Source organism: Rhinolophus sinicus, chromosome X (assembly GCF_036562045.2).
Source record: "Rhinolophus sinicus isolate RSC01 chromosome X, ASM3656204v1, whole genome shotgun sequence".
NCBI classification, from domain to species: Eukaryota; Metazoa; Chordata; class Mammalia; order Chiroptera; family Rhinolophidae; genus Rhinolophus; species Rhinolophus sinicus.
The window spans coordinates 14,840,374-14,853,205 of record NC_133768.1 but is presented as its reverse complement, the minus strand read 5'-3'; the positions used below and the strand labels follow the sequence as shown (position 1 = coordinate 14,853,205).

The 12,832-nt window shown below is 39.9% G+C and overlaps 1 protein-coding gene across 1 annotated transcript in view; it reads left to right on the top strand.

Moving 5' to 3' along the window:
* Positions 1-12,832, top strand: part of MAP3K15 (mitogen-activated protein kinase kinase kinase 15) — a 119,081-nt gene that overhangs the window by 66,852 nt on the left and 39,397 nt on the right. Inside the window, exons 7-11 of the mRNA XM_019755417.2 lie at positions 2,271-2,441; positions 6,766-6,878; positions 7,113-7,272; positions 10,156-10,306; positions 11,788-11,895. Of these exons, the coding sequence (XP_019610976.2) occupies positions 2,271-2,441; positions 6,766-6,878; positions 7,113-7,272; positions 10,156-10,306; positions 11,788-11,895 (703 nt within the window). The remainder of the gene's footprint in view (positions 1-2,270; positions 2,442-6,765; positions 6,879-7,112; positions 7,273-10,155; positions 10,307-11,787; positions 11,896-12,832) is intronic.

Genomic DNA, 12,832 nt, shown 5'->3' with positions numbered 1-12,832 from the left:
GGTGAGATTTAGGAAGTTCCTCTGTAAGTTGGTAGTTAGATCTGGACACTTATTTCAGATTCTGGTTTGATTTTTTTTTTTTTAAAGAATACTTCATAGTTGATTGTGTATTTTATGTTTTTTTTTCTCTTTTTGTGATGCTAGCAACCCTTGACAATCATTGCCTAGATCCATTATTTTATTAGGAGTTGGGATTGCAAAAGAGTGATATTTGAGTTTTATAATTAATCCCTGAGTTATTAACACAAATACTTTATAAAGAGAAATGTCCCCTCATCGATGACATGGTTACCTTGATGTACAGTTTGTATAGGAAAAGGAGGCTATATGCTACATTTTTACCTTGATCAGTTCCAAAACAATGACTTGGTTCCTTAGCATCCTCAAAAGGTGACCAGTGAGGTTTTATAAGATCATTATGAACTCATTTTAACATAGTTGATGTATTTCAATCCTTTATAGTTATTCTTCTTCTTAATGCTCAAATCATCCCCTCTTTGGCCAAAAACTGATTCAGATTGGTTTCTGAGTCCTTTTGATATAAGCTTAGCAGCTTCTTTGCTTTTTTTATATGTTAAGATGTTCCAGGATCATTTAGACATCTGGATTCCTCCATTCCTCCAATGAGTCCTGGTTCCTTTTAGTGAGAGAGTATATTTACAGATCCCAGTTAGGGCGTGAAGGTTCTCATTGCTACTGAGTTGGTCATGATTTGGGACTTTTTCTGTAGACAGAACTAAGGAAACCAGTTCATGAATTCATACTGATGTTCTAATTCAAATGTAGAACTATAGGACTTTTACTTCCTTGATCTTATGTTTATATCTCTTATGCTGAAAAATCTGGTTCCTAATGATATTAATATTTTTTGTTGTATTATATACTATAAATATATAATATTTTCAAAATACCAGTACCAGTATTATCACTAACAATTTAACTACTGGAAACTATTTAAGATTTGCATTTATACTTTTTCCTTAGGTTATATCTCTTAGACAAAATACAGTCAAATTGCTGTTTTAAAATCACATGAATTAGTTTCTCTTTTGTGGGTAAGCCATCAATCAGATGGCATAGGTTCATCGTGTGTTTTGCCCCAAACACAAATTCATATGGTATGTTCATTGGCATACAGTATTTTTAGGCAACACTTTTAAAAATATATACATTTCATTTTCTTTTATAATTATCTAAAAAACTTACATAGTTTCAAATTCAAATTCCAAGAAGTGTAACCACTATCCCTGTCCCCTTCATCATGCTTTCTCCCTCCACCTATCAGTAGCCACTTTCATTACATTTTCATTTATCCTTCCATTTTGAAGAAATAAAAACAGATACATATATTTATTCACATCCCCCCTTTTCTTAAATAAAAGGTAGCATTCTGTGCACAATAGCCAATACCTTGCTGCATTGTCTTAATATATTCTGGAGATCTCTCCATAGCAGTATTATATAGAAATTGTTTCATTTTTTACAAATGTTTAATAATTTATAATATGAATATCATTAGCCATAGTTAATTTACTCAGTCCCCACTACTGATGGACATTTGCTTCCAAACCTTCACAGAATGCTTTTAATATTTCACAGCCACAAACTCAGGTTATTTTGTGGCAAAAATTATTTTAACAACAGTTTAAGGAATCTGTTTCCGATATATAAAGTGAAATTTTTACCATGTAATCTAATAATAGAGAAGACTGTGGTTTATGAATGTAGAAATACTTTCCTAAATTTCCTGGCACAATAGGTGTAACATGAGATAGGAAAACAGGAATTACTAAAGTCCTTTGCTGTTTGAGGATGTCAAGGCATGTCAGGTCAAAAAATGCCAAGATACATTTCTAAATTCATCTCGGCTTTGAATTTGGGAGCCCTGCCACTTTTCCAAAGAACTTTTATCAAACTGTCTTTCTCATGATTTAGGCTTAGCTTCTGAAGGCCTTGCTCTCCATCCCGCTACAGGAGGCTGCCATGTTATTTTTGCTGTCTTCCCAAATACATTGATCTGCTTATGCTTTCATCCAGTTTAGGTCTAATTTAAAGAGAAGGAATCAAGTAGGGAGTGAGTATGATTGTATGGGATTTACTGGTGTGGATTTTAAGCAGTTATTACATTTCAATATGAAAACTGAAATATAATTGAGGGTTTTTTCCTGCTAAAGCACAGTATCGTTACACCCAGCCCCTCACAGAATGAATGCATATGTACGCCGTGTCTTCATTCAGATGTAAATGATCTTATCACACAAACCTTTCAGGAGAAACAGTGCAGGCGACCGTGAGAAGGCTCTGCAGGTCATGCTCCAGGTTCTGAAGAGCTGTGACGGCCCCGCCCCCGACATGTTCTGCCTGTGCGGAAGGATCTACAAGGACATCTTTTTGGATTCAGACTGCAAAGATGACGCCAGCCGAGACAGTGCCATTGAGTGGTAAACCCGCAGCCCTAGTCCGTAGCATGTGCATCTCTGCAAAGAGCAGAATTGCAGTAGCTGAGGACCCAGGTCTTTTTCCTGTGTATGTGTGTCTGCCTGTCTGCTGGCAGTGAAGAAAAATGTCATAAATGTGGTTTAGGAATTTCCACATTCTTTTTTCCCAAAGGAAACCATTAGAATCAGGGTTTTCTGCTGGGGGCATTCTTCCCCCAACTTCATTCATTTATAGGGGCAAGAAGGAGGTGGAGTTACTCCTTCCAGAACCTTGTTCTACCACTGTCAGGGTATTATCTTCTTAGTGAGCTGTTCATTCCTTTATTTCCTCAATGTTTATTGAGGATTTACTGTGTGCCAGAAACTCTTCCAGGTGGTGGGGATAAAGACACAGCAGACACGAATCCCTGCCCTCATGGACCTTGCATTGCTGGTAAGGGAAGTCAGACAAACACAGTAAAATATATAGGATGTGAGCCGATGATGGGGGACATTGGGGACAGTTAAGCAGGGAGGGGGAAAAGGAGGGTTGGAAGGAGTTGTCTGCAATTTTAGGTACGGTGGTCAGTGAAAGCGAATAAAGACATGAAGGGAGTGAGACAATGAGCCTTGCAGATAACTGTGGAGAAAGTGTGCCTAGGGGGAGGGTACAACAAGGGCAAAGACCCTGGGGAGGAAGCATGCTGGGCATGCTCAAGGATAGTAGGCGCAAGCAAGCAGAGAATGGCAGGAAACAGGAGGGAAGGCGACCCTTGTGCTCTGAGTGAGATGATACAGCATTGGAGTGTTCTGAGCAGAGGAGTGACAAGATCTGATATGGGTTTTAACTGGAGTACTCTCACTGTTATGCAAAGAATACATTTTAGGGGGTGTATCAGCTAGCATTTACTGCATAACAAACAACTCCAAAACTTACTGGCTTAAAACAGTGATTTATAATTTCTCATGATTCTGTGGATTGGCCAGGCAGTTTCTGCTGGTTCTGCTCCTACAGTGCTGGGCTCACTCCTAAAGCTGCAATCAGCTGGAGGCTCAGTGGGGCTGGCAGGTCCAAGATGGCCTCACACACACTTGTCAGCTGGTGCTGGGTGTTGGTGGTGAGTCTCCATTCTCTGTCATGTGGTTCTAATCCTGGTAGAGCAGCTTTCTTACATGGTGGGCAATATTTGAAGAGAGAGGGAAGGTGGAAACTGCAAAGCCTCTTGAGGCTTAGGATCAGGAACTCATGCAAGGTCAGTTTGTCGCATGCTGTTAGTCAAAGCAAATCATATGGCCAGCCCAAATTCAAGGGGGTGGAGAAATAGACTCCACCTGTGGGTGGGAGAAGTGGCAAAGTCACATTGCAAAGGTGTGTACATAGTGGAATGGGAGGAAATTGCGGCCATTAAACAATTTACCACAGGGGCAAGGGCAGAAGCAGGAAACAGGAGACTATTGAAGTAATTCAGGGGAAAGCTGATGGTGGCTTGGACGAGGGTGGTAGTGATGAAAATGGTAAGTCAGAACCTGGACGTATTTTGAAGATGGAGCCAACAGCACACATCATCCCTCACAAGAGCTCTTGGCATTGCTGTTCCACTCTCATTTAATTCTAACTGCTGTTTGTCTCTCTCGCGCGTGCGCTCTTTGTTCTCCTTCATACATGTTGGAAGCTCTGTCCTCTACCCTCTTCTCTCCATCTACACACTCTTCCCTGGTGACCCCAGCCACTCCCACACCTTGGTACCCTTAGCTGGGGATCTCCAGCTCAACCTCTATCCTAAGCTGTGGCCCCACATTGCCCCCTCTTTGCCCACCTGTTCTACCTCCAGATGGTGCTGGTGTTTAAGACTAGACATGTCCAAGGCTGAAGTCATTTTGTCATCTCCACAATGTATGGTTTCCAGTGTCTTGCTTTCTTGCCACCAGGCTTTCTTTAGCCTCCTAGGCTTAAACTTTTGGTTAATGTTTGATCACTTTCACTTGTGCATCTTCCCAAACAATCAGTCCCCACTTTCATCCCTTCGGTGAGCCTTCCCTCACTGCATGCCAATCCTTTCCTCTCACCACCACCCCAATCAGTGCTTTTTCTTTCTTTCTTGCCAGGAATGTTCTAACAGTATCCTAAGTAGGCTCCCTGCTTGGTGTCTCCTCAGTCGGCCCTTCATAGATTGACAACTTATTTCTCCTAAAGCTCAAAGACCCACCATTGTTCCCCAACTCCTATTAAATACAAATTCAGACTCGTAGATCATCATTCCAGGTGCTCTGCAAACTCCCCAACCCACCTCTAACCCTGTTTCCCATGCCCTGATATATGTCCAACTGAAATGAAGTTCCTTAGGACCTCCCCAAACTCCCATCTCTGCTCCCACCACTTTCTGTGCTGAGGGGTTCCCTTTCCAAGTCTCTGCTGTTAACAAGTCTATCTATCTTCATGCCATATCTCCAGCCTCTCAAGCTGGCCTCATGTCTTCTGTGAGTCCTTCTAGATTTGAATGTGTGTGGTTTTAAGATACTTATGACACTTGCACTTGTATTTTCACCAATTGTGTGTGGATCTGATCACCTCCACCACAGTATAGGTCCTTGGAGGGCAAGGACCCTTTATTATTATTAGTTAATCCTTAGTAGTACCTAATGTACTACCGTGTTTCCCCGAAAATAAGACCTAACTGGAAAATAAGCCCTAGCATGATTTTTCAGGATGACATCCCCTGAACATTAGTCCTAATGAAGCTTTTGGAGCAAAACTGAATATAAGACCCAGTCTTATTTTTGGGGAAACATGGTATATGGTAGAGAAGAATCACTCAGGTTTTGAAGGGAAGGGTAAGGAAGGGAAATTAACGTTTGGTACAGCCAAAATAGGAAGCTGTGTTCTACCATGGTGGCTGAGAATTCACCCCCCACATCAGGAAATTACTACCTATGGCTCCTTCCAGAAAGTCACAGGAGCGTTTCTCCATCCACTTCAGAAGGTGGTGGCAGTGGGTACAGGAGCAAACGAAGCTTAGTCTTCTGGTCAGGGCGTGTTGGCTCCCATGAGACCTTGGGAATAGTTTAACACAGGCCCTCAGGTACGGATGTGGAACATGTGGCTCAGCAAAGTGAGGGGCTGGTCGGAGACAAACCTGGGACTGCAGTCCTGACTCGGAGTTTAAGTCTTGTCTGCCCACAAGCTGGGCCTGTTTGATTTATGGATAAGTAGCATAGAGAAGTCACCCTGTTTGCCCTCTTCCCAGTAACTTTTCATAGTGAAAGAAAATGAGAAATATCAAATACAATAGGATATGGAATTTAAAATCCCCAAACATACAGGGGGAAAAACAGTTTCAGTTTTATTGGAATTTTGTTGGCTGGGATTGAAAGGACTTTCTTTATGTCCTCTGGTCCATTTGAGGGTACTCGTATTGTGCCCTAAAGTTCATTAAACCAGATTTTAACTGCCTTAATTGATAAGTTCTCCCTTCCACAATTAATATTTTGTTGATGTTTAGTTCTCCTGTTGTCCCAGCAGTAATAAAGTGACTCCTGGTTTACAAGTCCTTCATATGGACTGTGCCACTTAAAGACATTTTTGTGTCATTATTTCATTGATCATATTCTTTTTTCTGATCATGATAGTCATACTCACTCATGGACGAGAAAGAAACTTTATGTATTGAATAAAAAATTAATAAGAGAATTTAAAATGGCACTGTTAACCTTTTGGTATAAAAATGATATCCCCAGTTTTGTATCTTGTTTTTCTTCTCTAATGTGATAGGTCCCTGCCCTTTCTCTAACTTTATACCATTGCTCTTATAGCTCCTGGAGATCCAGGATTCTGGCAATACTGCTTCGTACATGAAAGAATGATTCTATTTTGTGATACAAACAAATGGCCTGCAGGGAAATAGCCCATAATTGACACAATTTCTATGTAATAAAAAATGTTCAATGTACAAGTGGAATCTAGCCCTAAAAAGGAGATTTGGACATCAAATTGTGGTCTCCTTGTGGGTGTTGGATTATAATAGGTTTTAAATTTCTTTTGTACACTTTAATAGAGTTTCATTATTTTATACGAAGATTCTGGTTTTTATTTTAAAAAAAAAAAACTAAATGAAAAAATTTTAAACTCCCTAGTGTAATTTACTGTGTTGCAGTTAACACATTTTAAAGAAAATATTTGAATACTGCATGTAGCTATTTGTAAAGGTGGGGAGTGGAGGAACCTGGAAACCAATAAATGAGGATAGTAAAAATTTCCATGAGAAGGTTGGTTTGTACCATTTTTTACACATTATTTTCTTCTGCCGTAATAAGATGATATAATAAGAATTTGGTGGTTCTGTAATTATAGGTATCGCACAGGGTTTGAGCTCCAGTCATCTCTTTATTCAGGAATTAACCTTGCAATTTTGCTGATAGTTGCTGGACAACAATTTGAAACATCCATGGAACTAAGGAAAATAGGTAAAGCTATTTATTATTGCAGATGTTGATACTTTGGCCACACAAGTTCAGCATTAAATATTATGTTCAAATAACTCACATTATATTTTAAAAGGAACAGTTACTCTCTGATGACATGCCTGAGACAGTCGCCAAAATAAAATGCCCACTTTTTCATGTAGCTAAAGGTTTGCATAATATGATAGAAACTGGAAAGATTTTTTTATAACTTTATCTAAAATTCCAATTCTTAAGGTGTCCGGCTGAACAGTTTGTTAGGAAGAAAAGGGAGCTTGGAGAAAATGAACAATTACTGGGATGTGGGTCAGTTCTTCAACGTCAGTATGTTGGCCAATGACGTCGGGAAGGCCGTGCAGGCAGCAGAGAGGTTGTTCAAACTGAAACCTCCAGTCTGGTGAGTTGTCTCAGCGCTGTTATCACCCACCTCCTCATCTGATCTTGTTCAGAAATGTTTCTGCTACGGAGAAATGGTGTAAATGCAAAAACACAGTAACAGCTGCCATGTTTCTCCTTCTGACTTCTTCATTAAAGCAAAGTTAGGGCAGAAGGAACAGCTCTGAGGGATCCCTTGCTTTTATGTGAAGGGAGGGAGGGAAAGACAGACAGACACGCACGCACACAAAATATATTCCTACATGCGATGTCTCCAAGACGAAATTCTCAGTCCTATTAATTTCTTCAGGTCATCTACTTTCCTCAAGAGTAAAACATTCTTTGGTACAGCATGTATTGTGCATTTGTGAAAAGCAGATAGTAGAGCTTAAAAGCACAGCAAGAAAATGATGTTTATCACAAATGAAGACTGGAACTAAAAAACCAGTAATAGATAATATGGTCAAGAAAATGTGGCACAGCAGTGGCCCTAGGTTAGCCCATTAGACAACCATTAAAAGTGTGACAGAAACAATACTTGGAAATGTGGAAATGTGTTTATGGTTTATCATAGAATAAGAAAAGCCAGCTGTAGGGTATACTTTTCTGTACCAGTGGTTCTCAAACTTTGGCATGTGGCAGAATCACCTGCATTGATTAAAACACAGATTGCCGGGCCCACCCTTAGGATTTCTGGTTCAAAAGGTCTAGGGTGGGGCCTGAGAATTTGCATTTACAAATTACAAGCTGATGCTACTGGCCTAGGGACCACACTTTGAGAACCACTGTTCTGTATGGACTCATTTTAAATAAAAATATGTGTTTGGTTTGTGACTCCGAGAAAAGTCTGGCTGCGTTGCGATGTCTGACTTCCATTAAGCTCCATTCGAATGTTGATTATCTTATTTATTGTTATAGTCTCATAATAGATACTCAGTAGATAACTGTGTAATGAACAAATGATGAATGATGGATTTTCTCCAAAATATTGATAATGGTTATCTCAGGGTGGTAGCCTTATAAGGTTTCAATATTTTCTTTTCCTTATCTCTGTTTTCTGATTCATCAAAAGTGCATCTGGATTGCTTGCATTATGTAAAATTTTTTGCTTTAACAATGCATATTCACCTGCCCCCTCTTATTTCTCAGCCCAATGGGCCAATCTGGACTCCCAGGTGTAGGATTCTCTTCAGTCATATCTAGTGTGACTGCATTTCTTCCCAGTCTGAAAGACTTAAATTTGGTCCCCAAACCATCTCAACCTCTGGAAAGTTTTCTGAGGCTGAGAGAACACAGAGGCAGGCTGAGCCTCCAGCCTTCCCAGAGTGGCTGCTGTCTCCAGAATCCTGATTTTAGCTGACTCCATGGAGAGTAGACCCAAGGCTTGAATACCTTCCCATTGTATAAGCACCTGGGCTGACTTATAGTGTTGATAGCTATTGTTGTGGGTCCAGGACCACCCCCAGGTTCATGATTTGCTAGGACTCACAGAACTCAGAAATGTTGTTATACTTGTGGTAAGGGCTTATTACAGTAAAGGTATACAGATTAAAATCAGCAAAGGCAAAAGGCGCATCGGGCAGAGTCCAGGCAGAGTCCAGGGCAGAGTCCAAGCTTCCAGTTTTGCTCTCCTGGTGGAGTCATATGGACAGGGCTTGATTCTCTCAGCAATGATGTGTAACATCATACACAAAGTATTGCCAGTCAGGTAAGCTCAGCAAACCTTGGTGTCCAGGGTTTTTATTGGGGATCAGTCATGTAGGCATGGAGCACCCACGTAGCTGACCATGATCACAGAGTTCCCAGCCTCTCTGTAAATCACATTTATACCGCCTGGCCCAAGGCCCCCACATGAATCATAGTGTTAACATACATGATCTGGCACAGCCCAAGGCCCCTGTTAAACAAAGACACTCTTATCAGGAAGATATCTGGAGGGCTTAAAGGTGATCTCCCAGAAGCCAGTCAGTCAAGGGTAGACATTTCTTTGGAATGTGTAGAGTTTGGACAACCCAAGCCTGCTGACTTAATCCTTTGCTACACAGCACCTAAGCAAGTCAGTCCTCAAAGGGCAAAATAATACTCTGATGCTTTCAGCTGAACCATCCCCATTTAGTACCAGAGGAAATGTGACCACCACTGCCTGGCAACTATGTTTCATAAAGTTTGATTTGCCTGAAGACAGTAAAGGTGTGGTCAGATTCAAGATCTCATAATATCAAACTCTACCTGGCCAGATCTAGTTTTGTTAAAAAGAGAAGACAATACGTTTCATATTAATGATCGCCAAGAATCAAGGAAGAGATGGGGATGAGAAGGAAGTAGGTGTGGCTATAGAAGGGAAACAGGAGGGATCCTTGTGGCAATGGAAATGTTTTCTATCTTGGCTGTATCAATGTCAATATCCTGGTTGTGACATTATTCTAGGATTTGGGGAGATGTTACCATTGGGGTAAACTGGGCCAAACGTGCATGGATCTCTATTGGTTTTTTATAACTATATGTAAATCTACAATTGCCTCCAAAAAAGTTGAATTAAAAAAGAAAAAGACAACAAGTTTGAAATTTTGTCATTTTGCAATTGCTTTGAACTTTAAATGACTTGTTCTTGTTATTTAAGACAGTTAGCAAATGCTTGCCAGTCTCTGTTGCTTTGAACACTGTGTACCAAAACTGAGGTTTAGACCAATGTTGGTAAAAAGCTATGTTGCATGACTTTGGACAAACTTATTTTGTCCACTGTTTGGGTTTCTTTTAATTAAGTATGTGGCTGCCAAATGATTAAGCACTCACTACACAATATGCAATTAAGTAAATAAAGCTTTCAGGAAGCTTCTTTTAAAGAAATAGAATTGAATTTAATTTCTTTGGGAATCTAATTTATTGGTGCTTGTGATTTTTCCAGGTACCTGCGATCATTAGTTCAGAATTTGTTATTAATTCAACGCTTCAAGAAACCTATTATCGAACGTTCACCCAGGCAAGAACGGCTTAACTTCTGGTTAGATATAATTTTTGAGGCAACAAACGAAGTTACTAATGGACTCAGATTTCCAGTAAGATATGCTAAATACATTTCTTTAAGAGAAAAAAAGAAACTGGGGATTGGTGCTATCTAATTATTGAATGCTGTGAAAGGAAGAAAACATTAGAGGAATTTAAAATGTCAGGATATCCATCAATCTTATGCAGAATCAGCCAGTGATAGGTCAACTCTCTAGAAAAAGTTGGCTATGCAGTTGACCCTTGAACAACCCAGGTCCAACTTTCATGGGTCCACTTATACACAGATTTTTTTCAATAAATACTATATTCTTTAAAATAGTAGTTCTAAAACTAGGAGTGAATTTTGTCCCCAGAGGACATTTGGCAATGTCTGGAGACATTTTCGGTTGTCACAACTGTGAGGAAGTTGTTGCAACTGGCAGCTCCTGGAGTAGAGGCCAGGGGTGCCACTAAATATCCCACAATGCCCAGGACAGCCCCATACCCCAAACACAGAATTATCTAGCCCCAAATGTCAGTAGTGCCAAGGTGGAGAAATGCTTCTCTAAAACAATGCAGTACTAATAGTGAAATTTTGGAATTCAAAGCTGTTTCCTGTTGAGCTTTGGTTTGCCTCCAATACCACTAATTACTTTTTAAAACTTCATTGAAAAACAAAATTGCTTTTATCTTTTCATTGAGTTTTTATTTTAATTTTAGGACCATCTTATAAGGAGTCATAAATAAGATATTTAAGCATCCTGGAAATTGAACTTCAGATAATTGTGTTTCATATTTATGCCATGAGATGTTGTGAACATGTAGTATTCAAGAATTTCATTAAATAGCGAATAAAAGATTAAGTTACTTGAAATAATTATGATAATGATTTTGTTCCCGGCTAATAAGTTTTAAAATCTTCTTTTAATTATGAAATCGTTCAAACCTACTGAAAGGTACAAAAAAATAACGGAACAGACACTTGGGTAATCTCTTAGGGTTTAGCAATCTTAAACATGTTACTTTATTTGCTTTGGAAATTCATTCTCTATCTTTCTCCCTCGTGTTCTTCACCCCCTCCTCTTCTTCTCTCCCTCCCTCCTTCTCTCTACCCCAACAAAATAAAACATTACTGATGGAATGTCACCTCACTTTTCATCCCTTTGCATTTTTTACAGACTTGGTACCTGCCTGTGATCATCAGTTTACTTCCTCATTTCTCTCAAAAACCGTAGCGTCCCTTTTTTTTCTGTCACCTCTTCAGACAGGCCTTTCTTGACTACCCTGTCAAAAGAAGTGCCCCCTTCCACCTCACCTTTGTTCTGCCTTGTTTCCTTCAGAGCTCTTTATGATACCACATTGCATATCCCCATCTGTTTGTTCCTCCTTCTGCCCCATCAAAGCGTAGACCTCCTGAGGGCAGGGACTTCTGTTGTGGGCTGCTGTGCCCACGGGTCCCAGAGCAGTGTTAACACGCTGTCGGGACTTCTACAGGCCAGGGTAACCTATGTTGCATATTCCTCTGCATCACAGAAATCTGTTCTTTTTTTAGGTTCTGGTGATAGAACCAACCAAAGTCTACCAGCCCTCATATGTCTCTGTAAACAATGAAGCGGAGGAGAGAACGGTATCTCTGTGGCATGTCTCACCCACGGAAGTGGTAAGAAAAAAATCACCAACAGCTCTCTGTTTATTCTAATATTTAATAAAAAATTTGATTTTCAAGCAGAGGAGTCTATGTTGTAGTACTTGAAAGAACAGGTACCTGTGCCTTGCTTCTGAGTTATGGGCATATATAAGAGAGTACAACCACAGATGCAAGAAAGGAAGCAGGTTTTTCTATTATACGTGTGTGTATGTGTATAGACACATGAAGTCTGACAGTTAAGTTCGCGAACTTCTTGCACCGATGTCGCTAACCTTTTTTGCTATCAGAGGGATTATTCATTATGAATTTGTACCAACTGGACAAACAGTTAACCAAGTTTACTATTTGGAAGTGCTAAAAAGGCTGCGTGAAAAAGTTAGATGACCTGAACGTTTCACGAACAATTCATGGCTCTTGCATCACGACAATGCACCAGCTCACATGGCACTGTCTGTGAGGGAGTTTTTAGCCAGTCAACAAACAACTGTATTGGAACACCCTCCCTAGTCACCTGCTCTGGCCCCCAATGACTTCTTTCTTTTACTCCCAATTGTTCAATGTGTGTCATCTGAGTTATGCTAGGTGAATAAATTATAGCAGTGTTGTAATTAACAATATGGTATTGTGCACTCCAAAATTTAAGAGGGTAAGTCCCATGTTATGTGTTCTTAACACACACACAAACAAAAAGAGAAACCAAGGACATAAGGATATTTGGGGAGGTGATGAATATGTCTATTACCTTGATTGTGGTGATGATGTCATAGGTGTTTGCATATATCCAAACTCATCAAATTATGCGTGTTAATATGTGCAATTCTTTGTATGTCAATTATACCTCAATAAAGGTATAAAGAAAAGAAATAGTTATGAATGATATCTCAAGTTGTCTTAGTCTGCTTGAGCTGCTGGGTGACTTAAACAACAGGAATTTGTTTCTCACGGTTCT